At 41.6% G+C, this 26,378-nt stretch overlaps 1 protein-coding gene and 1 long non-coding RNA gene across 8 annotated transcripts in view; one reads left to right on the top strand and one right to left on the bottom strand.

The window, feature by feature from the left end:
* tnip1 (TNFAIP3 interacting protein 1) overlaps positions 1-26,378 on the bottom strand; it is a 30,255-nt gene that overhangs the window by 2,809 nt on the left and 1,068 nt on the right. Inside the window, exons 1-16 of one of the 7 annotated variants that reach the window (XM_067389079.1) lie at positions 16,910-16,955; positions 12,671-12,853; positions 12,141-12,290; positions 11,949-12,037; positions 10,984-11,046; positions 10,201-10,395; positions 9,993-10,087; positions 9,587-9,722; positions 8,380-8,472; positions 8,204-8,269; positions 7,241-7,372; positions 2,991-3,119; positions 2,186-2,311; positions 1,560-1,685; positions 1,344-1,423; positions 1,017-1,206 (exon numbers count right to left, since the gene is read on the bottom strand). In XM_067389079.1, the coding sequence (XP_067245180.1) occupies positions 1,017-1,206; positions 1,344-1,423; positions 1,560-1,685; positions 2,186-2,311; positions 2,991-3,119; positions 7,241-7,372; positions 8,204-8,269; positions 8,380-8,472; positions 9,587-9,722; positions 9,993-10,087; positions 10,201-10,395; positions 10,984-11,046; positions 11,949-12,037; positions 12,141-12,290; positions 12,671-12,815 (1,815 nt within the window). In that variant the 5' untranslated portion in view covers positions 12,816-12,853; positions 16,910-16,955. Of the gene's footprint in view, positions 1-1,016; positions 1,207-1,342; positions 1,424-1,559; positions 1,686-2,185; positions 2,312-2,990; positions 3,120-7,240; positions 7,373-8,203; positions 8,270-8,379; positions 8,473-9,586; positions 9,723-9,992; positions 10,088-10,200; positions 10,396-10,983; positions 11,047-11,948; positions 12,038-12,140; positions 12,291-12,670; positions 12,854-13,321; positions 13,546-13,878; positions 14,030-15,269; positions 15,358-16,909; positions 16,956-26,378 lie in introns of those variants that run through there. The other 6 variants (XM_067389087.1, XM_067389110.1, XM_067389102.1 and 3 more) reach the window with 6 other exon arrangements.
* The window catches only part of LOC137022724 (uncharacterized), a 15,633-nt gene continuing 4,749 nt past the window's right edge, over positions 15,495-26,378 (top strand). The window contains exons 1-3 of the long non-coding RNA XR_010895424.1: positions 15,495-15,691; positions 16,018-16,180; positions 17,687-18,552. This is a non-coding gene — a long non-coding RNA (uncharacterized lncRNA). The remainder of the gene's footprint in view (positions 15,692-16,017; positions 16,181-17,686; positions 18,553-26,378) is intronic.

Raw genomic sequence — 26,378 nt, 5'->3', positions numbered from 1 at the left:
AAAGACAACGGTTTCGATCTCTGTCCACTTCTGTACACTGAAGACACACTGTACCTCTCGTAAAATCCTGTTTGTACAAATCATTATGTCTTTTTCATACCACATGTGGTGTGGTTAACCAGCTGAAAGTGCTGGAATGACACCATTGTGTCTGTTCCAGGACATGAAGGAAGCAAAAATTTTGATTTTTTTCCCCTCACTAATCAAACTAACCTCTACTAAAAAAGCCAATAGATAAATAAAATCAAACTATGAGATGGTATTAGTGTATGAACAATAGACATGTAAAGCAAACTGGTATTTCAATATCAAGTTGATTTAAACAAACACCAAAATGCACATCATACAGCAGTGATGCGTAATTTGTTCTTTGATAATCGATTGTTTACTTGAATAACTGAACAAACTTAAAAGCAATGCTTATTTAATTGAGAAATATTTCTTGTTTAATAAACTTGTTTAATTTGTTAATTTTGTCATTAATATTTAAATAAGACTGTGATATCATCAATAGAGCGCAACAGTGCTTGCCCACTTTTTCAGTGTATTTTTTCCATTAATTTCTATCATAAAGATTTTTTTAAAAAGTGTTCATTAAAGCGATATAAGCCATGAACCAAATCAACAGGCTACAAGGTGAATCAACATTTCAGATTTTGGTTTAGGGATGGAAAAAACAAATATTTAAGTAATTTGAGAGGGAGACTCGATTACGTCATTTGCGAGGCTAACGAGATCTTTGGTGCATTTTGTGTTTCGATTCTGATTGGTGGAATTTTCTGTACAGCATCATGGATAATGTAGTTTTTTTTACCATGAATTCCGCTGTTGAACATGATTATTTTAAAAATAAATTGAGATAATGCAGGCTAATGGCTTCACAGTAAGGCGGTCTTTAAAGTTTTATAAATGAATCATTAAAAATCTATTTCCCTATGGAGAAAATGAATAGAGTTTCTACTTCCGGAGCCTGACCGTTATTTTCTCTTTTACTGCTATTGTTATTGTATACTTACAGGGTTGACAGGCTGGAAATCCCTGCCGGGTGCCGTACTGATGTTAGGCATCCTGGGCGGGAAGTGTATGGGCCACCCTTCCAGACCTTGATGGCCCACCTGTACAAACGGGCCACAGTATGGAGGGCTCATCGGGCCATTGGCTGAGCCAGAAGTGGGATCGGACGTCCTCCTTTCTTGTTGCCCCTCCAAAACATGGAAAAACAAAAACTAAATCAGTTCCAGTTGTCTTCAGTTAAGGGAATCTGCCATATTTGTAATCTGTATTAACAACATTATTAGAGTTTCTACCACAAGGTGGTGCTACTGTGGTGCATTTGAGTTACCTGCTTATGTTGCATCTGTAGTCTCTCCAGTTTACACCTCTCGGCACGCTCTCTCTGACACTCATTCTGTGCTTGATGAAGCTGAGAACCAGAGACACTGAATTCAGAACTCTGATAAGATTCTTTCATGTCTCATTATTAACTAATTGGGCATTTTTCTGAAGTCATTTCATTGGTTAAAGCTGACAGTCTAAGTAGGGTCTGTGTAGCTTCTGACCTGATTTGTCAGATTGGTCATTTGACCCTGCAGCCTTTCCACTTGCCGCCTCAGATCTTCTTTCTCTTCGTTCATCCTCTCTCTATCGCTCCTCTCCTTCCGAAAGTCCTCTTCAAAGATTTTCACCTGAGAAAAACGCATGTGATGAGGATGGAGATCTACAAGATCTCTGCAGCCATTAGTGCATTTCAGCAGACTGTAAGGCTGAAGGAAGTTATCAAACCTCAAGCAAACTGTATGACTCACCATGGAACCTTGACATTCATTTCTTACAAAGCATGTTTGATAAATGAGGTAAAAAGACTCAATGAGTGAAACCTCAACTCTTAAAGAACCTCTGATGCAATGAGAAAACTCAAGCGTCTCGAGGATCTCATTCTGCTCATCTGACAGAAAGCAAGGCACTCTGCCATATCAATGTATACAGTGGCCCCAAAGGTATTTGGACACTTGAGACACAAAATGTATGAATTTTAATGCATTTGAGGATAAATTATAAAATTTTGTCTGGTCCCAAATTGAAAACTGGGAATGTCCCAGGTCATTCCCAGTGTACGAAGTCTCCACTTGTTCCATTAACGTTGGACAACAAGAAGTATCCAAATGAAGTGTCCATGTGTTTTTACCTGCTCCTTCAAAACAGCTATCTGTGTGTGCAGCTCCTGCTGTCTCAGGTTGGCCACACCTTCTCCCAGGTTCATGCCTGGCTGAGTGGAAGATGGAGAGTGGAGGTTCAAAGCTTCCTCTAATGCCTGTAAAAGAAAAGAACACAATCAGAACTGATGTTTGCTTTTAAAACAATATTAAGCAAATATATTAAGCAGCACAGCTGTTGTCAACATTGATAATAATAAGAAGAAATGTATCTTGAGAATTGAATCAGCATATTACAGTGATTTCTGAAGGATCACGAGACACTGAAACTGGAGTAAGCATCACAGGAATAAATTTAATTTTAAAATACATTAAAATAGAAAATATATTTCACATATTATTGTAATATTTCACAATATTACTTTTTTTACTGTATTTTTGAATAAATAAACGTCGAAAATAAATGAGACTTATTTCAAAAACATTTTAAAAATCTTAGCATTTGATGCTCACTTTTCTAACGAATCACTAAAAAGTAATTTATTTACTGTTTATTTTTATCTGCATTCAGACCATCTGAGACGCCGTTGCCATAATGCGGTGCGTCTTGCTTCAGACTTGACTGACAGATGGGCATTCTAACCCTAAATCCACTATTTTTTTCTTTTTGTAGCAATTACTCCCCCTATTGTACACATAAAATACACTAAGTTTATATCAGTATTCCCATTTTCATAATTATGACCACAGTCTGCTTACAGTATCTACCAATAAGTCAAATGGAAAGTCCCCATTTAGATAGCTAGGAAGTGTATGTGTATGTGTTTTGTGACTGACCCTGTTGAGCCGTTGGATCTCTTTCTCCTGGTATTCTCTTTGTTTAGTAAGAGGCAACAACTGGTCCTGCAGGTAACGCACCTTCTGTTTCAGCTCACATGTCTCTGAGGTGAGGCACTCCTTCTCGCCCTATGACATTATGACACTATGGTAAGCCACCAGAGCAAAACAGTCACTTGGTTATATATCTATACTTCATACAATTGTGCATACAATTTGAAGGCTTCTTACTATAAATGTCACATTTGTCACATTTAACAAACAAACAACACACACTTTGTCAAAACTATTGTGCTACATTTAAAGTTTTTTTTTTTTTTTTCCAATTGCAATACAGGGATGTTTTGCAAAATGGAAATCATCACATGACTTTAACATCATCAACAGATAAGAATATGTATGGTATGTGCTGGGAAAAAACAAGTCTTAATCGTATTTAACAGCACAAGCAATCTGTCAAAGCATCTGACAAGACAGCCAGCCCATATGAAACTATGACCTTTAAAAAGGTGCCCAATATAAAAGTCTGCATTCATCACATTTTTGTCTACTGTGTGTGGCAACGGTATCGGACACAAAATATGGCCAGCGCTTCTGCCTAAAGGCCTCTCCTATGGAACATCTGTGGTCTGCTGTGGGGGCGAGTCATGCTGACAAAACCCATGTAATGCTGTCAAACTCATAAATAAACTAAAAATCATGAGAGCATTGAGATGCACAGATAAGTAGGCAGTGGATGCGAAAATGAAACCAGTCATCACATGACATGGTCTATGAGACTCAATAAAACTATAAGGCAGTTTATGTGTTGCTTGCTCGACTGTCCCCTGTGGGACAGAAGGGAAACTATCACTGCATACTAAGAATGTCATATGGCCTGTTAGAGGGAATGACCGGTGCTTCCCATGAGAAAACTGAAAGCATTGAATGACTATTTGAAGCCTCATGAGTCTCATCGAGCTCCACAGGGGTGGAAATACCAGCAAAATGTTCCAAAAAGAAAAGAAAAAAGATTATTAAAAAGAAATTAATTAGGCTATGCTCACACTTTTGGTTTTTGGGATTGACAACCACATTTACTTGCAGGTGCAAGTCTCAAAATGTCCCGTTCATACAGCATCCTACAGTAGTGTCTTGAATACTGTCCGTATGAATGTGAAACTGGAGTCAAGCCCATATTCTCCTACTAGTAACCTTTAAACCAATGACCAAAGTAATATCAAAGAAAGCAACGTCCATAAAACTGAAAACTGAAACATTTGATATGACAAGAGTCCAATTGAGCAGCAAGTTAATCCATTAAAGGGATAGTTCACCCAAAAATGAAAGTTTGATGTTTATCTGCTTACCCCCAGTGCATCCAAGATGTAGGTGACTTTTTTTCTTCATTCGAACACAAATGATGATTTTTAACTGCAACCGCTGCCGTCTGTCAGTCAAATAATAACAGTGATTGGGAACTTCAACTATAACGGAAAATAAAACTTGCTTAGACAAATCAAACTTAAAACCTGCGGCTCGTGACGACACATTAATGTCCTAAGACACGAAACGATCGGTTTGTGCGAGAAACCGAACATTATTTATATAATTTTTAGTGAGGTCAAAAAACGCGTTCTGTTGACGGAAGTGATGTCTCGCCCATATACTTCAATGAGCGTGAGACATCACTTCTGTTGTCAGAGCGCGATCAGACCTCACTAACAGGAAGCTGAACGAAGTTGGACATAGTGGTGTATTAGAGGTAAAAAATGATATAAATACTGTTCGGTTTCTCGCACAAACCGATCGTTTCGTGTCTTAGGACATCAATGTGCCGTCACGAGCCCCAGGGTTTAATTTGGATTTGCCTATGGAAGTTTTTTATACTCTTATTGTTCAAGTTCCCAATCACTGCTATTATTTGACTGACAGACGGCAGCGGTTGCAGTTAAAAATCATAATTTGCGTTCGACTGAAGAAAAAAAGTCCTCTACATCTTGGATGCCCTGGGGGTAAGCAGATAAACATCAAATTTTCATTTTTGGGTGAACTATCCGTTTAAGTCTTCATTAACCGACAGCAGCTTTTATATCTGAGCAGGGAGTGGATGAACTCAAAACTGATGGAAGCAGCTCCGGTGGAGAACAGCGATTTGATCTAAAATCTTCGGATGACACACAGCTCATATCGCCGTAAATTATCGAAATCACACATGAAAACCTGCAACATGGTATACACGCATTTGTGCTTCGCAGAGCAGCTCTCTCACACTGTATGACATGAGAGACAACTAGTTGTCAGGGCTGGGAATTGCAGGATACCTCACGATACAGCGATTCTGAGATAATTTATATATTGCTAGACAATCCTATAATGATACATCATGATATCTAACTATGAATGCAAAATGCCAGTAAAATGGTAAAAGTAAAAGTGCAGGTTTTCTCTTTATTAAAGTCCACTGTTAGAAAACAGCACAAAGTTTTTTAGTCTGTAAATTAAATTTTACATTTTAAGTAAATTAAACATTATATGCTTATACTTTTTAAAAGCTTAAACTTTTCTTGTAAACAGACACATTTAGCCTAAGTTAACTGCTTATCGACTTGTTTCATTTCAAAAAAAAAAAATACCAACCTCTTTTATTTAAACCTGGGAACATCTCAGTGTTTACCAGCTTCCTTAAAATAAACCTAGGAATAGTGTGGTCAAAGACAAACTTTAAAATGTGATGATACCAGCATAGCCTAGCATTTTGAGCGTTGTTGAGCGGATTCGTAAACACCTCTGATTGGCCATTGTTTTTACGAGCTCAACATATATGTCTGTGATTGGCTACAATGATCAATGCTTCAAAAACATGTTGTAAATAGACATATTTGACGCTCTTCACAGAGCGCTTACAGACTCACATGAGAACGTTTGAATCTGCTGATTAATGCCTGCTTTTAAACTCTCCTGTGTATATCTGTGTAAGTGCTCGAAAAACGTCAAAGATGTCTACTTTGTCACATCAATGGTATAAAAGCCTAAGTACCTCCAGACTTTGAACTAAAACGTGGCTTGGGCATCTATTATTTTACTCACACTGCTTCTGCCATCCCGTTAAAAACCTATTTCTTAGGCTTAACTTATGTTCACGTTTCCCTCATTCATGTGTTGAGCGCCGCCTTGATGTAGCGACGCTGGGAGCAGGGAAATCTATTTAGAGCACCTAATTTTATGAATTAAAATATCAATATTTGGTGCCAGCGTATTGATTCTAGTATCGCACAGAGAAGGACGACGATATATCACCCTATCGATATTTTGTCCCACCTTTATTGTAAAGTCTGGTTCAGACACAGCGCGGGTTTTCTGAGAATGTGTTTGTGAGTCCTGAAAATTTACGGATGCGAGTTTGGTTACAGAATGCGATTGTCACTCCAGTAAATAACTGAGCTGTGTGTGAACGTAACCATATTAAGGACTCAAATACAGGACTGACAACCGAATGTGGCCATAAAGAAGTGTTTATTAAATAGGGCTGGGACAATAGATCGATTCATCTCGATTCGTTGATCGATTCTGAGATTTTCAGAATGCATCCCGATTCTCTCTTGAATAGATTCTGAGCTTAGTTTTTAACAGCAGATGGCCCTTTAGGCTAGTTTCTAATTGCATGCTCAAATGCACACGAAGAAGAGCGCTCATGCATTCGGCTATGTGCTATATACTTTTATGACATGAGATTAAACAGCCCACTGCAAACACCCTTAAAAAAGTTGCTTCAAACTTTATGAATGATTCTTTTATAGAAGGTTCAAGTGGTGTGTATAGAGTTCATGTACGGCTGTTTCTAAAGCACGCAGTGCCATCTTCTGTTAAAAACTAAGCTCAGAATCGATTCAAGAGAGAACTGCAATACATTCGGAAAATCTCAGAATCGATCCAGAATCATTTCTCTATTATTGTCTCAGCCCTATTATTAAAAAACTAACAGCATGAAGTAAAAAAAAAAAAAAAAAAAACACCCACTTACACAGGAAGAGTCTGTCTGACAAACACATAAAGCTGTTTTGTATTTCATGCCCTTTAGGAGGCAGGCTTAAATGGATTAAACTACAATAATTAACTGGCATAGAAATTTTGTATTCAAATTTGCCAGAAAACACCAAATAAAGAAAGTAAAACTTTTAAACTCTCAGAGTAGAATTTCTCTGCACATAAAAGTAATAAGTTCTGATTTATCTGTGGGTGTGCTGTCTGCGGTTGACAGTAAGGTGTACCTGCACGTTGTCAATCTTAGATTTTGCGAGGAGGAGTTTTTTATCATAATCTCTTTGCCTCTGTTCACGTTCTGCTTCGAGCTCAAGCACAGCCTTCTGGGAGTCGGCAAGCCGCTGCCGTAGGTCTGTGATCTAGGAAGGAGAGAAAAGTCATAAAGTGATGATGACTCATAGTTTTTTTGGCATCAAATACATCTGTTCACATGTCATACTAACACAACAACAAGATCCATCAGTTACAGAGCTGCGTTAAACTGGGCAAAAATGTTTGTGTATTTTTATTATAAGTTTGATAAGGAATTGTTAACTATTTTATAATGAAAACAAAGCAATGAGAACAAAAAAAAAGTTGTTTTTGTTCCACTGCTCTAAGCGATCCCCCCATGACGACAGAGGATGCGTGTATAGAAACAGCCTCGGTTTGTTGTTTTTTTTTTAAATCCTTTTTTCTCTCTTCTATCAGGCCGAGCAGATGCGGAGATGCAACAGGCGTCACTACCTCTAGGCCGTGAGATCACGCGGCTGTGCAACCTTGGCCAGCCCCTACGGCGAGCCACAACAGGAAGACAGTGGGTACGGGCGAGGTGAGGGAAATTCTGCCAAAGGTGTGACAGGAGGGGCCTGTGGTCTAGTGTGCAACACTGTGACACACACACACAGAGCTGCTTTCCATTCCTTTGCCCCAACAGCATTTCCACCGCCACCCAAATGCAGTAACAGGGCCTGTCAGCACCCTTCACTTTAAACAGGAATTTCATGTGATGAATCATATGGTACAATCTCCCACCTTCATTCACATGCTACACTGGCTGGTCGGTTTCATTAAGCAATTGTTGTTTCTTAGTAGAGTGATTCATGTTTCTTTATGTTTTTTATGTCATGCTTACCAGCAACAAGGTGAGCCACAAAGGTTACAAGGCCACTTGGAACATATTTATAGAGCATTTCTATGTTGTCATGTACCTTCTGCTCGAACTGTACTTTCATAGAATTCCACTGAATGTCCCACTGTTTATTAACCTCCAGTACCTAAGAAATGTCAAACGCAAGAGTTTACACGTCAGAGTTAAACAAATGGGAAACTATGACAGTAGAAATTTCAGCATGAAGAAAGCAGGGGACCTCCATAAAGTTCTTACATCTTTCCTCTGTTTCTCCAGAAGTTTGATCTTCTTCTCGTACACCTCCGGATCACAAGTCTTAGATGGTGTTTTTTCCACAGCTTTACCAGACTGTAAATTTATTGAAAAAAAAATAAATAAATAAATAAATAATAAATAATAATAATAGAATTAACCAATTTTGCAATTGCAATTATGCATTTGCAGACAAATCTCAGTACTTCGTACCAAATCAACACTAAAATGTTAACATTTTTAAATAATTATAAATAATTATAAATAATTATAAATAATTATAAATATATATATATATATAATTAACAAGGGCTAACAGCTTTGAACTTGAACAAAAACTCCTACTGATAAAAAAATAAATAAATAAAAAAGCTTTTATCTATTATTATTTTGGTTTATTATAATCAAACAGCCATGCTGGCAAAAGAAAATCAGAAAATCACGTAATCTCGTAAATGTTCTTGTTTTGTATAATTAGTTTACTGAACTGAAAAATGCTTACAATTGTTATATTTTAATGTTTTAATTTTTATTGAAGTGAACATTTTAAAATCATTAAACCAATAGACAGTATAATCCTTTGATCTGTGTGTGACCATTTGACCCCCAAATAAAAATGACCAAATCTGCATCCATCCAGAACTTAAAAAGAGTATGAATAGTCTTCCCATTTAAATGTCATAAAATATCCAAACTGGACTTTAAAATTATAACATAACGTAATTAATCACAGCAATTTGCTGACGACTGACCAAAGGACACCAGAACTTTCCCATTATACTACAGGACAGCAGTCTTGAGGTTGAGTCAGAACATAACACAATGACCAAGTGCATTGTTCTTCAATATTTAGTCATACCATGAAAAAAAGCCCACAAATGAGGAACTTAACCAGAAAGACCATTGAGGAAGAGCAGTATTCAGAGCCAAGGTGATATTCCCAAAACTAAACTAAGTGGCAAAAGTGACTCAATAAGAAGCCTCTTAATTTAGAAACTGGAAAGCATTGTGCACATTTGTCTTTTTTTCTAAGAACTCCGACTAAAAAAAAAAAGGGGGCAAATAGACTGCGACATCACTGGTCTAAAAGGGAAATTAAAGACTAAAAAAAACCCCAGCACAAATTTAAAACAGCACCAGGAATTCTATGGTGATGTCACCTGAGATAAAGAGGTTCATGGAAAAAAGAAAAAAAAAAAAAAGCGCACACCTGCTGAGTCATGGTCATTTCCACCTTGGTTTTGGCTGCCTCCTCTTTCACTGGCTCCTGTTTTGGGCTTGGTTGCTCAATAGGTGCTGCCTGGCCTCCTCCGCTGACCTGCTCCTTCAGTTTCAGGTTCTCCTGCCTGTCCAGAGTACACAGAACCAAAATCAAAACTGAGGATTGGAGGAGAAAAATTATTCTCTATTTGACACACTCAGCTTCAGAGTAAGCATCAGATGGAAAGACCCCTCAGTTCCAGCACAGCAGGAAATATTGCTTACTATATTCTCACAGATTACTCACACCAGTCCTTCTCACAGATTCACAAAGGGCCTTTTTTTTTGGTTTTATTTGTTCCATGAGTAAATGAATTAATGAAAAAAAAAAAAAACATAAATGTGAACTAAATTACCTGAGCTGTTCCAAATCACGGTTACGGTACTGAAGGTCCTCCTCCATTTTTTTCCTAAGCTCGTTGTTTTCCTGTCTTAGCTGTTCGCAGAGCGTCTAGAGACAAAAGCAAATTTAGTACTCAGCAAATCAACCTTCGATTAATTCACATAACACAACTCACAGCCAAAACAGAGGCCTAGAAGGTGTCGTGAGCCCTGCCGTCTCACCTGTAGGAGAGATGTTCTCTGTTCGTTCTTCTGGACCTTGGATGATAAGTGGTGGAACTCCACGGCCATGCGGCCCAGGTGAGCCAGCAGCTGGTTGGGATTGGACTCTTCAGCAAAAACACTGAAAGAACTCTCCAGTCGCCGGAGTTGACTCGCCAGCTCCAAGTTCTCCTGTGGCAGATGCATCACTCCAGCCTGCATTATAATGTGGAGTTTACCTTAAACTTCTTTACAAAAACATTTCTGATATATAACACCAATCACTGGGCATCAAGTAGCAACCTTACTGTCAATATCTACCCTTCATCTTCCCCAATATACAAGAGCATTGTGAAACCATAAACTGAAAGTGGAAAAAAAGAAAAAAAACTAAAATACCTCTATACAGATATTTCCAGTTTTGCAAACAATTTGTGAACAAAAGTTTTTATAACCTTAACCAAAGAGGTATTCCATAAACTGACACGGACGCATGAGTTTTCTGCCTATCTGCTTACTAACTAAATCCTGGAGTTTCCCTCTGAGTCATCCAAGGAACAGCCTCAAAGAGATATGTTGATTCATTACAATGAATAAATCTATGATAAGGAAGGACAGAGAGAAACAGCTGAGCAACTACACTGACTGGAATCTGTGTCACATGACTAATGTCCGCTGCACAGAATGACAGAATCCGGAATGTTCGAAACAGAGCAATAATCTAGAAAATTACACACAAGTTATTACACGTGCAAGCTGAGTGACTGCAGCTGCCCAGGATTTCCTAACATCCCCAAAACTCACCTGCTGGGTTTCAGAGTGTGCCTTCTCTTCCATATTCACCACCTCAAATTCCGATGAACTTTCCTGTAAACACATGAATTCACAGTGTTGCGACATTTGTTCTGACGGTTATACACAATATAAACTTGTAAAGAATATTTTACCGTTCGCAAAAGAGGAACGTGACAAGCAATTAACAAAACTGCAAGATACATTCCCGGTAGCTTTTCATAACATGATGTGAAGCAATATAATATATTCACATGTAACACAGCTCTGAAGGGAATGTAGGCTAACGCATTTATACCACATGCATTGCTTTAGTCAAATATATATAGCCGAATACAATATTAAGTCTTAAGGGATATTTTGCTGTTTGAGTTGGACCAAAATAGCTGGAAGTTATATTCCCATTGTAGGATTTTCATACATGTTACATGTGAATATAGTATATTGTCTGTCTATTTTGTATATATTATTCACAAATATCTTTATTTTTTATTTTACTATCTGTCAACTGTTGTTGTCTTCTTCTGGCACCAAAACAAATTCCTTGTGTGTGCAAACATACTTGGCAATAAAGCGCTTTCTGATTCGGATTGTTTTGCAACCTCAAATCTATAATGGTATTTTAACACATTATAACATGTTAATCCTATACAATATTAACTCATTAAGGATATTCTACAGTTTATTAAATTAGCCTGGAAGTTTGTTCATTCCGATTATAAGATTTTCACACAATGTTACGATGAATATCATATAATGTTTCTCAACATCGAAGCTATATTGGTAATATAACACATGTGACGTGCTATGCTTTATACAATATTAACTCAAAGAATATTTTACTGCTCACAAGTTAAAAAGTTACGTTACTACGTTGCATAAGATCATGGATTGATAACCTTCAAACTATAATGGTATAATTTATAACTTGTTTTATTACGCGTTTCCAAAAGAAGCGTTTCAGTAGAAGTGCTTACCGCTGCCTCTGGTTGTAAAGTATTTCCAGTTAAACAATCCCGAGATTCTTGTCTTTCCGTTGTAGGATGACCGTGATGTTTTCCATGACCTAAAGGGAGCCAAAATCACAAAAGATCTTGTTTAAAATCAGGTCTCTCTGGTATCAAACCCTTCACCGACCTCACTCCATTGGAATAACGACAGCACTGTACCTTGTGTGTCTGACTGAACAGGGGCACCCATGCACAGGCTTGAGGCAAAGCTGGTCGTAGACGACTTCAGCGCTTCGTTATCCCTCACCAACTCCTCCACCCTCTTCCGAAGTTTTGCTGCCTCTGTCTGAGACTCCTCTAACAAGTCTCCTACCAGTCACGAGAAAAACAAACAATGAGTTATTTGACATAAGCACATAATAAAAACACGTAGCTGCTCTGACACAACAAATGGCACGCTGACAACTGCTAAAAGCTGAAAATCTAGAATCACTTCATTTTTCTGTTCTTGACCTAACAATAGAACTGTAAGCCCAAAATAGCAACACAAAAAATACCAGTGAATTAATAGAGGGGTTTGATGACTCAATTGTCCTGAATGAGCAACGTGTAAGGCATTTAACTATATGTAACCTTAAGCTTAGTCACTGACAGATGTTGAAATTGAAAATGGTATGGCCAGTCTGCCTTCATCAGGTTCTTGATTCTGAAAGGCATTAAAAAATGGGTTGCAGTTTCAGATCCCTCACCTAAACTCTTCAAACCTTTCATTCTTTCCCTCAAAACGGTGTTTTCCTCTAGCAGCTGTCTGTAGCTGAGGCTGCTGGCCTCGTCTTTGACCTGGCAATCGCTCCCACCGGGGTCATAGATGCGATATGGACCTTTTCCCTCCATCTGTCACCCCCGTCACTTAGCAAACATGTTTCCCTGTACTAAAACAAAGAAATCACATGGTCATTTATTTGTGTGTACTGTAGAAACAGATTAAACAAAGCTCTCAGATTACTAATGTAACATCCCGATGGCATAAAAGTGCATAAAAAGAATGATTGTTGATTTGCAATTCAAAGAGTGGCATTTGAATAATGGCATATTGGGGATTTCTCTTTGGCTATTTCAAGACATAATGATTTGAATGCACGTCTTTGATATCATAACTAAAATGTGTCATAGCAGTCATTAAGATATTCTAGAAAAGTTAATAGTCAATCAACCAAGACCAGCACGAATCCTAAATAGCATACAACCATGTCAAATGACATTTACACATTTACACAAGTGACGCATCAAACCAGCAGCCAAGCAAATGAATAATCATATCCCACCAAACATATCTCAGAAATCCTAATAAGACGATCCTAATAAGTGTCCTCTTGGACAACAAAACCACAGTCACCTACCTTCACAGCAACAGCAAATCCAACAAACTAGACTTAAAGCCAAACCCTTTCACTTTCCTTTCCATGACGAGACCTGTTTAAACAACTCAGGTAGTTTCAACACCATCACCGAATGATAGATACACTTAGGATAAGAGGAAACCTTATCTAGAGGATCATATTTATTTCTAATCCTCTCCAAGCTCTTAACAATACGACCTGAAAGAGATACAGTGTGGAAAGCTTTAGCTTTTAAGCATGAGCCGAAACCCCCTACCCACACAAGGTCAAAGCCAACGTATTTTGTAGCCTAAACAAATGACTCAATTAAAAAAACAAAAAACAAATATATGATGCTATTAGCTTAGCATCCAGCTAACAGCAGGTGATGTGTTTACCAAGCTAGCAGACAAAAGCTTTCACGCTAGCTCTCCCTAAAGCCACAAACAGCACCTAAACACGCTCAATAATGTTCTAGGAAAGAATAAAACATAGCGGTCGCACGGTGACTATTAAAATAAGCTGTATTTTGCCGTTAGTTTTTTTGTTTTCAATGAAAAGAATAGCTCTTTCTGTACCTTGACGGAGATGCGTCTTTGATCGGCCGGAGGTTTGCGGAAGTGGTTCGCGGCGCGAGCCGGGAAATTCCGCAGATGTAAACAGAGCCGTGTTCACTCCACTGATGGGAAGTCCGACTCATTTCCACGATTCGGTTCTTTCGAACTGTTTATTTGATAGAACATAATTCAGTGACTCGTTTACGTCAGAACGTAATTGACATCAAATGGTCCCCTTTTACATGATCCTTAACGTTCAAATAAAGACATATTTGGCCTATATTTTTTCTAGTTTTATTAATAAGGATGTTTATTGTACTTTTATGTGTCCAGGTCATTTCAGCCAGCGTTTTAGTAAAAACAGCCTGTCATTTAGAACATAAATAAATTATATAATTATATCTTAGCTGAAAATGTTTTTTTAGGCTATATTTAAAAAAAAAATGCTAGTCTGTTTATGAAGATAAACTCTTTTTAGTATGTGAGTTCATAAATCTGCCATAATCAAACATATTTCCAGCTCATTAACATCTCCAAAATTAGTCAAATCTTTGGGACACTCCAACTTTTTTCATTACGAATCGATTCTCATTACGAACCGCCGATTCAATAGCCTACAATTCGTGAAAGAATTGTTCAGACTCATTGTTGTGAACCTATTCAACCGATTCATGGAAAAGATCCAACTCAAAAGAATGATTCATTGACGAGTTTTAGTTTGCTCGCACTGAACAGCCACACATTTTTGAAAATTAGTTTAATATATTTATTTGGTGGCTGTACTTGGCTATTTTAATGACTGAGCCCATATAGACTACTATAGAAAAAACTGACTCATTTTCACATTGCATGATTGTATGCCGTGTTTTAATGGAACATTAACTTTAAATGATTTTTCTAGGGCGCCTGCTCTTCACTTGACGTCACTGCACCAGTTCTCCTGCCAAATATCATGTAACGTTACGTGAAAAATTCGTGGTCAACATAAACCCTACCAAAAAGTTTTTATACGTCTTTTAGTGTGTCTGCAGTTTACAAATGTGGGTAAAATATAGTCAACAAATTTATATTTAGTAAAAAAAAGTAGCAATGTGTCTTACCAGGCTAACTTAGGTGTTTTTAGTCAGAGCGATTTACAGTATAGGCGTAATTATCAATCCACCTGGTTAAAATTGAAGTTAGTAACACGCACAACACACCATTTTAATTTTGCATTTTAATTGACAAACCCAGTATTCTGGTTTTATAAAGATTATGCATCTAATTGTATCCAGGGTGCATTAATTTGACCCATATATAGCCTAGCATATAGGCTACGACGATGTGTAAATGTATGCGTCCAGGTTAGATTATAGCTACAAGCTAATAATCAAGGGTCTGCCATACTTACTCATACTTACTGCCATACTTACTGATGCGAGCTATCTTTAAAACTTGAATCAGTAGGCTACTGCAGGGAACTAAAATGGCTGTCTGCTGTTCTAAACACCTTTAACCTAGTTAAACAAAAATATTTCTTAAATATGAGTGTTCAAACAGAATGCTGTGTTCATTTCACTAGTATAGACATTAAGAAATTCACAAGGAAACAGATAATGAGACATTGAATTGGGTAACAGAAGAGTTGTCATTATTGGCCAATTCTGGAAGTTTAAACATTATAAGCAAATTACTGATTTGTTTGTCTATTATAAATACTTTCATTTTTTTTTTTTTTTCATACTATGGAAGTCAATGGGGCCCATCAACTGTTTGGTTAACCATTTTCCTCCAAATATTTTCTTTTGTGTTCAGCAAAAGAATGAAATTCATACAGTTTTGGAACAACTTGAGGGTGAGTAAATAATGACAGAATTTTCATTTTTGGGTCAACTATCCTTTTAATACTTCAAATGTCAAGTATGCATTGGAAAATAGCTGCAAAAAAAAAAAAAAAAAAAAAAAATTCATGATGAGGAGTGCAATTTGAAAAGTGCTTGGCATAGGCTATCAGGAATTATGTTGTCAAAATATTCCACAGTTCTCAAAATAGTGTTCTGACAGGAACAAAACTGTTGTGAGTTGTGAATGTATGAGAAAATGTACATCTTACTCCATTATGAAGAAAGGGTTATATCCAGTTAATTTAAATAATTCTTTTTTTGGGTTTGTCACTTTCAGCACGTTTCCAATGATACCATTGTTGAAATAGAAACTGAAACTCATGATAAAAGTTAATAGATGGACAGACAAATGGATGGATGTATTTTTTGACCACTGAGGTAACTTCAGAACAAAGGGATTTCCAAATTGACCAGATTTAAGCTTTTTTCCTGTAATCCAGGTATGAATTCAATTCCCATCAACACCACTGAACAATACAATTCTTAGAGGAAATTTAATGCAACTTTTATATGACACATTTTTTTTTAGCCATCACCACAAATCAGGAAGATTATCCTAACATCCTATTTGTAAATCTTACCCTTCACTGAAAATAAATGGTGACATCTTGTGGAAATTTACAACTGTGGTATTTAAGATTAAAATCACACACATACTTCTGCCACATATGCGTGTAATCTGAATGTTTATTGAGAACTCTACTGGTAGCGTATTAAACTAAATTAAAAAACTTGTAATATGGTTTATTTAAAATATCGGTGGTCAGCAATCAGTCAACTTTAACACTTTGCCATCCGTGTACAGCTGCATGTGAAGTAAAATAGTGTCCAAATTAAATGTTAATGAAATGAAAACAGTGAATAAAACAATAAAAAATACAGTTTAGAAAGTTATACTTGTCTTGTTTGAATAGAAAACACATGCACATTTTAGTAATTAATACATACTGTATAAATAGGTTACTTTTAATACATTTTCCATTGAAATCTACTACTGCATCAACAAAATAAATACCTTTTCATCAATGCTTTTATGGAAATGCAAATTCACAGATTTACTGGTATAATTTCCCATTATTTTATCCAAGTTGTAAAAAACAAAGATACAGCATTTTTTTCTATTAATAATACTAGAAAATGTTCAATAAAAACGTGGTACAATTACTCACCTACACATTATACTTGTGTCCGAGAGGCGTTTTTTAAGGAAACTAGTGGCAATGGGGGAAGCGTTTGCTGTGTTTTTAAACAGAAGGGGGAATTCCCACATAGTGAAAGGCCTTGATATTTTCGTCTCAAAGTGGGACCTGGTATTCGTCCAGGAACTTGAGACTGCTTAGCTAAGTGTTACCAGACAACACATAAATTTGATAGTAACACAGCACATTTTAACTGTTTAAAAGTAACAAACATGAGTAAAGGATTATTATATTAAATTATAGTAACATAACTTCATAAATCAGCAGTTTAATACCTAATATTGAGTTGGTGGATTCTAATACGCCATCATTCCACATGCATTTGTCTTGAAATTGTCCTATAAATAAACCTCAAAGAAGAATAAAGATCACAAAACAAGTAGAATTGCACTTTTGTTGTCTTTCAAAAGTTTTTAAACCACACGCGCACAAAAAACGATTACGATTACACGCACAAGGAAAGTGCACTGATAAATAACCTAAATTTCTTAGATGCAAAACTGCATGCAACTTTTGCAAAGTCAACAGAAAGTGCACTTTGAAATGCACAATATCTCTTCTTGTTGTTTAAGTTTGCCTGCATAGTAACCTTTTGTCACCTCTGACATTAATCATCTCGTAACACCCTGGAGAGTTCAGTTTTTCTTTGCTTTTGCATGTGCAACTGTTCTCACAGAGTTGAAAATATCAGTTTGATCATGTACTTGATGTTTTGTTCTGAATTTAACAATGTTATTGCTATTGCAGACATCATCGATGGTGACTGGGATTTTGGTCTACTTGCAGGGGATTTCCTAGCCCCACAAGCTTTTTTCTTCTTTCCTCTTTTAACTAAAGATGGCCTGACAACAGCTGCGCTCACACAAAGACACGTCCGCACACACGCAAACACAAGCGTGCTCGCGCACATACACATATAGCTGCAGACAAGAGTATAACGAATTAATGGTTTGAAGGCTCGCTTTTGACAGAGGAAGGCTGTTGTACAGAAAAAGACCCGTCAATGCTTCTACTCACACCCTGAAATCTGCAGATGACAATACTGTTGCTGTCTGCTAACTGGGAAACGTCCTTCGAAATGGTGTGAAGCTCACGAGAACAGAAAATGTGTTGAAGTTCAATTTTAAAAAAGTTTTAAAAAAAAAATTATCTCTAAAATGGCAGTCACGGGATATGTAATTAAGGTGTGTTGTGCATGGATAAATCCAATAAAAGCAATGTGTTCAGGGCACAGTAACTAGTCCTTTTTAAGTTTTTAGAATGCCATTATTATTATTTATTTTATTTTTTTTGACGTCATAATGCATGATTGATTCTTTGAAAAGTAAATAACATCTCCCAAACATCAAATATCACATTTGCAATCATATCTATCTGCAATTTATAACCAGATATTTCCTATTCAGAACAGTTTCACAGATTAAAACAGGAGGGAATTTCCTTATCTTGTGCGTCTGTAATGTAAATAAAGTTAATGACTGATCTGGGTGAATCAGCTCTCTAGACCACTAATCAAAAATAAGGACGTGAGAAACATCCTCTGCTGAGTTGAATGCTGAATGTTTTAGGCCAGTGGTTTTCAACTGACGTTTTGAGCCAGAAACGAACAGCAGGTAAAAAAACAATGCTAAATGCAAATAATAAAATGCAACTAGTTAGTTACAGTAGGATAGCAACTTTATATATATATATATATATATATATATATATATATATATATATATATATATATATATATATATATATATATATATATATATATATGGAAAAACTTTTCAAGAAAAATTTAATAAAAAACAATTACACAAAATAAATGTCTTGAAGCGAAAAATAAATGTCCTGAATATCTTGAAGCGAGCATAAACATGATTTGGGCTGACCACAATTTATTTTGTGGGTGAATTATTAGCTGCTGATATCATGAAAACATCATGATCTTATCCTAAAATTCGAATTCGAATAAAATTTTGTCTCAAGATGCACACCAGTAATGTTCCCTTTCGATACTTCACTCGTACTGCGTATGGGGAAAGGTCTCCCTTTTTCCCCGCTGCTGAAGCCTTTTTCAATAACGCAGTGTAACTGCACCGTCATTGGTTCACTCATAGACAAGTTGTTGAACCAATGGCGGCGCGGCATAGCTGCGCGGCCTATGGCGACAAAGCGCGCGAATATTCCCGCCGAAATGGGCGGGGTATAGGGCTATATAAGCAGGCGTTTCGCCATAGGATTTCAGTGTTTTCTCCTTCAGCGACGACATCTACTTCTCTTCGCTGATCTCCGCCTGAAGCCGAAGAAGCTCGCCGCCTTCTGCTCTCGCCGCCGTCTGAAGAGGCTCCCGCAGCGGACTCGCCTGGACTCGCCGGTGGAAGAAAGCGCCGGCGCCCTCGCGGACTGCAGCTTCTAGCGCCGTCGCCGAGCCGCCGCCTCCCGCTTCCCGCTTCCGGCCGCTTCCTGTGCGTCCCCTGCCGCCATCCGGCGCGCCGCCTGAGAGCTTCATCCGCGGCTTAAACGCCGCTCTAAAGAGCGATTTCCAGCGGTTTTCACCGCTTTAAGAGCTTCCGCGGCCCTCGCCGCTCTAAAAGAGCCACCCAATTGCCGTTTTCACGGCAGCGGCGTCTCACGATGCCCCGCCACTCATGTGGCCTGCACACCGTGGGCACGCCCCCCTGCACGCGACGACGATGGACACAGCGAGTGTGTCGCTTGCCTGGGCAAGCCCCACGCAGACGGCGCGCTCGCTGGAGACTCATGCCCGCACTGCGAGTGCATGAGTCTCGCTTCCCTGCGCTCGCGGGTCGCCTTCTTCACTGAGGGCGATCTCGCCGCCGCGCCCCTCCCGTCTCCTTCCTCCCGCGGTCCGGCGAGGAAAAGACAGCGGGGTAGAGCGACTCAGCGCCAGGAGTTGAGCGAGCTCACGCCGGCCCAGCCCCCGCGTGCCTCGCCCTCTCCTCCCAGGGAACTCTCTCCAGTTCTGTTCTCTCGCCCTGAGCAGCGTCCCTCCGCAGAAGCGAGTGACCCTCGTCTCATTCGGGGGAACAGACGACGAACAAGACGACTCCATGTCTCTTGCGGCTTCCGAAGCGGAAGGATGGGCTGGCGAGCCGGAAGACCCCGCTCCACCGCCTCCCTTGGAACCCATCGAGCATGGCCAGGGCATGGATGCCGAGCTCTTCCGCATCCTGTCTAGAGCCGTTGAAGAGCTGGACCTCGAGTGGGCCCCTCCAGAGGAGCCGTCTCGCAGCCGCCTGGACGAATGGTTTCTGCCAGGCCGCCGCCAAGCACCTCGCCAGCGTTCAGCGCCCTTCTTTCCTGAGGTCCACGAAGAGCTGACGAAGTCGTGGCGCGCTCCTTACTCTGCCCGCCTCCACACTACGCACCGCTCCGCCCTCACCGCCGTCGACGGCGCCGAGGAGAAGGGATACGAGCGCTTGCCACCCCTAGATGAAGCGGTGGCTGCTCACCTCTGTCCTCCCGCGGCTGTGGGTTGGAAGACGAAGAGGGCCCTTCCTTCCAAGCCCTGTCGGACCACCTCTACTCTGGCTGGACGGGCTTACACCTCGGCGGGCCAAGCTGCCTCTGCGCTCCACACCATGGCCATATTTCAAGCATTCCAGGCCAAACTCCTCCGCTCTCTGGATGAGTCTGGAATCGACGCGCCAGCCTTCAAAGATCTCCGCAGCGCCACGGATCTTGCCCTGCGAGCTACGAAGGCTACGGCCCAGGCCATCGGTCGTTCCATGGCCAGCCTGGTCGTGTTGGAGCGCCACCTGTGGCTCAACCTAACGGAGATCAAAGACCTAGACAAGACGGCCTTCTTAGACGCCCCGGTCTCGCCTTCTGGTCTCTTCGGGCCTGCAGTGGATGGCTTCACTGAGCGCTTTACTGCCGCGCAGAAATCGTCTCAGGCTATGAGGCATTTCTTGCCTAAGCGCTCCAGCTCCGCTTCTGCGTCTAGCCGCCCCAGGACTGCGCCGGCTCAGCAGAACAAACCAGCCCCACCTGCAACACAGGCAGCGCCGCCCAGGAGCATCGCCAGCGCTCGCGCCCTGCGAAGCGCCCTCCCTTCCCGAGGCGCCAGGGACCCCGGCCCAGGATTGTGCTGGACCCGGTGCCTCCGAAGTCGTCCTGATTCGTCGGACAGGAAGAGGATGGGGGACCGTCCCGTTACGACCGGACCACCCCAAAAGCTCCCACGGGTAATTTCCCCTCCGCCTCGTTTATTTCCGGGCGTGGGAAACATACTCCAAGTGACAGCTGGGCCCACACCTGTTGCGCCCACTCCAAACGCCGTTTTCACGGCGGACAAATTTTTACCTCATCACAAAAAGAGCAAATTTCCTCTTCCACCCCTCGCGGTGTACGACCCTCTCAACGGCGGTCTGTCACCCAACATTATTCAACCCCTAGCCACTCGGGCCGAGGCCTGGCAGGCCATCCCCGATGTGTCAGAATGGGTCATGGGGATCGTAAACCAGGGCTACTCGCTCCAGTTTGCACGACGGCCCCCCCGCTTCGCCGGGGGTGCTTCAAACATCGGTCAATCCGGACGACGCTCATGTCCTCCGGGCCGAAGTCATGTCGTTGCTGGAAAAAGGAGCTGTGGAAATGGTTCCTCCGTCAGAGAGCGAGACAGGCTTTTACAGCCGCTACTTTCTGGTCCCCAAAAAGGATGGCGGTCTCAGACCCATCCTAGACCTCAGGCTTTTGAATCACTCCCTCATGAGACGGAAGTTCAAAATGCTGACGCTGAAGCAGATCCTCGCGCACATTTGCCCCGAGGACTGGTTCTGCTCGCTGGACCTGAAGGATGCGTATTTTCACATCCAGATAGCCCCCCGTCACAGACGATTCTTGAGATTCGCATACGAAGGGGTGGCATACCAATATACGGTCCTGCCCTTCGGGCTGTCTCTGGCTCCCCGCACTTTCACCAAGTGCATGGACGCGGCGCTTTCCCCTCTGAGACAGATGGGAATCCGGGTTCTGAATTACCTCGACGACTGGCTCATCTTAGCCCGTTCGCGAGACGAGGCTGGAACGCCACAGATCCGTGCTCCTCAGCCATCTACAATGCCTGGGTCTCAGGGTCAACTTTAGCCAAGAGCTCGCTATGCCCCACTCAACGAATTTCGTTTCTGGGAGCAGTTTTCGACTCGGTCCGTATGACGGCAGTAGTCTCGCCAGAGCGCGCCCTGGCAATTCAGCAGCTCACGGCATCTGTCACGAACAAAGCCTATCTCCCTCTGAAGTTTTTCCAGAGGCTGCTAGGGCTGATGGCTTCCGCCTCCCCGGTGCTGCAGCCAGGGCCTTCTTCGGATGCGGCCTCTTCAGTACTGGTTGAAGTTCCGGGTTCCTCCCAGCGCATGGCGGCACGGCCGCCTATGTCTCAAGGTCAATCGGGCCTGTCTTCTAGCCCTGAAACCTTGGATGGATCCAGTATGGTTCCAACGCGGAGTCCCCTACAGGCGGTCTCACGGAGGACGGTGCTCTCAACAGACGCCTCCAACTTGGGCTGGGGCGCTGTGTGCGAGGAGCAGACCGGCCTTCGGCTCGTGGAGCCACGAGGAAAGCCATCTACACATCAACTGTCTAGAGATGCTAGCAGTGATGAAAGCCCTTCAGTTCTTTCAGGCTTACTTGACGGGACGTCATGTTCTAGTTCGGTCAGACAGTATGACGGTGGTGTCATACCTGAACCACCAAGGCGGTCTTTCGTCCAGCCGCTTATGCGCTCTGGCGAAACGACTGCTGGAATGGGCTCTTCCGAGGCTTCAGTCGCTCAGAGCGACTCATGTTCCTGGCAGGAACAATCTGGGTGCGGACATGTTGTCACGGAGCAACATCCCCTCCGACGAGTGGATGCTCCACCCCCAAGTGGTCCTCACGATCTGGGAGTTCTTCGGGAAGGCAGAGGTAGACCTCTTCGCCTCAGAAGACAACTCTCATTGCCCAACATTTTTCTCGAAGGAAGTAGATGCTCTGGCCCACACATGGCCCAGCACGCTCCTTTATGCTTTCCCTCCGATCGCACTGATCCCCCAGGTCATCAGGCGTATCAGAGAAGACCAGCACAGAGTCCTTCTGGTGGCCCCGCTCTGGAGGAACCAGGTTTGGTCCTCAGAGCTATTCAGGCTCTCTCTAAGAGCCCCGTGGCCGATTCCCCTGAGACGGGACCTCCTCTCTCAGGCAAACAGAACAATCTGGCACCCACAGCCGCAGCTCTGGGCTCTGCACCTCTGGTCCCTCGATGGGAGCCGACTAGCCTCCCCGAGGACGTCCTAAATACCATTTCTCAGGCTAGAGCCCCATCTACGAGGCGCCTCTACGACCAGAAGTGGTCAGTCTTTGTTGATTGGTGTTCAACACGCAACATAGACCCTGTGGAGAGTGACGTATCTTCCATACTGTCTTTCCTCCAAGAACGCTTGGAAATGGGGCGCTCCCCTTCCACGCTTAAGGTTTACGTAGCAGCCATTGCAGCGTTCCACGCTCCTATTGCTGGCCAATCGGTGGGACGAAACGGGCTCGTGATCCGTTTTTGAGTGGTGCTAGGCGTTTGAATCCTCCTCGCCCTCTCACTATTCCCTCCTGGGACCTCTCGTTGGTCCTCAGGGCCTTGAAAGGAGCCCCATTTGAACCAATGGGTTCAGCCGACCTCAGGCCCCTAACACTAAAAACCGCTCTGCTACTAGCACTAGCATCGGTAAAGCGTGTTGGCGATTTGCAGGCCCTCTCTGTGAACCCTGCATGCCTCGAATTCGGGCCTGGTGACTCTAAGGTCGTTCTGAAACCTAGGCATGGCTACGTCCTAAAGTGCTCTCAACTCCGTTTAGAGCTCAGGTCATCTCGCTCTCTGCTCTTCCTCCCTCGGCGGACGAACCAGAGCTGCAGCTACTCTGCCCAGTCAGGGCATTGAGGACCTACATAGACCGATCACAGTCTTTCAGACTGTCGGATCAGCTCTTTGTTTGTTTTGGCGGCCGCACCAAAGGGTCTCCGGTCTCGAAACAACGCATTTCCCGTTGGATAGTGGATGCTATTAACCTGTGCTACTCCTCACTGGGCACTAATTGCCCCATAGGAGTCAGGGCCCACTCCACTAGAGGAATGGCTTCCTCGTGGGCTTGGTCCAACGGAGTTTCCATCCAAGACATCTGTGAGGCGGCCGGCTGGTCTTCGCCGTCCACCTTTGTCAGGTTCTATCACCTCGATGTCCCGACCTTACAAGCTCGGGTCCTGTCGGTGTGATTAGCGGCTTCCAACAGGTCCCGCTTCACGCCACCATAGGAAGTATCTTCCTTCAGTGTAACCATGGGTTCGGTTAGGCTTTGCCTCCGCTTGTCCTTTTTGCCCCCCTCTGGGTGGCCAAATGCAAGCTATATCGTTCCCAGCCGTGGCACGGCGTGGTTGAATTCGTTCCCCATACGCAGTACGAGTGAAGCATCGAAAGGGAACGTACTCGGTTACTAACGTAACCTCGGTTCCCTGAGATACGGAACGAGTACTGCGTCACTTGCCGTGCCACGAGGCTGCGGCTCAGGGTCGTCGCTTCAGTCGATTGACACTGAAATCCTATGGCGAAACGCCTGCTTATATAGCCCTATACCCCGCCCATTTCGGCGGGAATATTCGCGCGCTTTGTCGCCATAGGCCGCGCAGCTATGCCGCGCCGCCATTGGTTCAACAACTTGTCTATGAGTGAACCAATGACGGTGCAGTTACACTGCGTTATTGAAAAAGGCTTCAGCAGCGGGGAAAAAGGGAGACCTTTCCCCATACGCAGTACTCGTTCCGTATCTCAGGGAACCGAGGTTACGTTAGTAACCGAGTACGTTTTTTTCTAAGGCATGTTTATGAAAGCTATTGAACTAAGGCCTAATCCTGGCTTAATCTAAGCTCTGCCTGTGAAACCGGGCCTCGTTTTTTTCTATTCAGCGCATGTCATGTTAATAATTGCGTATATTGATGAGCTTATGCAATTCTTTAAAATACTAAAGGTGTGGTCATATTAGTGAAATTCTGTTGGCAAAAAAAGGTCCATTGTATGAAGCACAACTTGCACAGAACTTTTAAACTAATGCTGGGTACACACTAAAAGATTTTCAAAATGTGAGAGACCACAAACATGAGGTCTCTTGAACATGACCACAAAAAAAATGGGTAAATCTAGGATTTATTTGTCCTCATGTTTGTGGTCTCTCACATTTTGTCAATCTTATAAGTTTTCAAAAATCTTTTAGTGTGTACCCAGCATAAGCAGCTGTTGCAACTTAAAATGACCAACTTAAACCTGTTGCGAATTCTTTCACCCTCAGGGAAAATTCAGGATTATGCGTATTCATATATTTGTATGAAGCACAACTTGCACAGAACTTTTAAACTAATGCTGGGTTTTTTTGAAAACGTATAAGATTTTCAAAACGTGAGAGACCACAAACATGAGGTCTCTTGAACATGACCACAAAAAAAAATCCTAGATTTACAGCGTTTTGCTTCTATAGTGTGTGGTTTGCTGTGATGTGACAAAGACAGCATACCACACACAAATAGTTTTTTAACCAGAGTTCCAGCATGGGAAATCTCGCAAAATCTTCGGAATAAACACGAGGGACGATAGGCAGGGAGAAATGGCGTTGAAAGTGTTTGGAATGATTTTATAGGCTACTTAATACTTGCCTTGCATAACTGAAACCTGTAAACCTTTTTCAATATTTTGCTCTCGTCATTTGCATAGTTGGAAAATAACTAACTAAAAAGTAGCCACAGTTGACAGTAGTTTATCTATTTTCAAAATACTATAGCTTATCCAGTAACAAGCTACTTTTAGTGCAGCAAAATTATACATCATGCCACATTTTCATATTTCACATAAATATTTTACCATAAAAAGCCTTCTGCACAGAGATTTGAATTGGTGAATCATTTTTGAATCTCTTATGCTGGGTACACACCACAAGATAATCGGGGCTGATTTTGGGCCGATTTCTCCCCTTCCAACAATCCTAGGTAATGTCCCGATTATCTTGATGGTTCTACAGATTATCTTATCAGGTTTTCCTGTGGTGTGAAGTGTGTTAAGAGTGACTGAATCTGCTCGGAAGAACATCGTAGGAGCCCCGATCACGAACCAACTCCCGATGTGTGGGGGAACCCCGAGGACAAACGTGCGCACGCTCTGGAGATCATCACGTGAAACCAAACAATATCCAATCAGAAAAAAAAAAAAGAAAAAAAAGCGAGCTTAGAGAAGACAGAAGCATAACAAATGCAGTCGCAGCACAAAGTTAAATGGATTTGGACAGCAGAGTTGGGGGATCAGCCCGTCGATTTTGTGGCAACAGCATGAGTGTTTATACAACGTGTCCTGTAAAACATACCAAAATCATTCAAATCACTATCAACACAATTTCTTCCTGCCTATTGTCCATTTTTCTGA

This window comes from Chanodichthys erythropterus, chromosome 1, assembly GCF_024489055.1.
Source record: "Chanodichthys erythropterus isolate Z2021 chromosome 1, ASM2448905v1, whole genome shotgun sequence".
In the NCBI taxonomy this organism is placed as follows: domain Eukaryota; kingdom Metazoa; phylum Chordata; class Actinopteri; order Cypriniformes; family Xenocyprididae; genus Chanodichthys; species Chanodichthys erythropterus.
The sequence above is the reverse complement of the archived record's forward strand: the minus strand, read 5'-3'. Positions and strand labels throughout refer to the sequence as shown.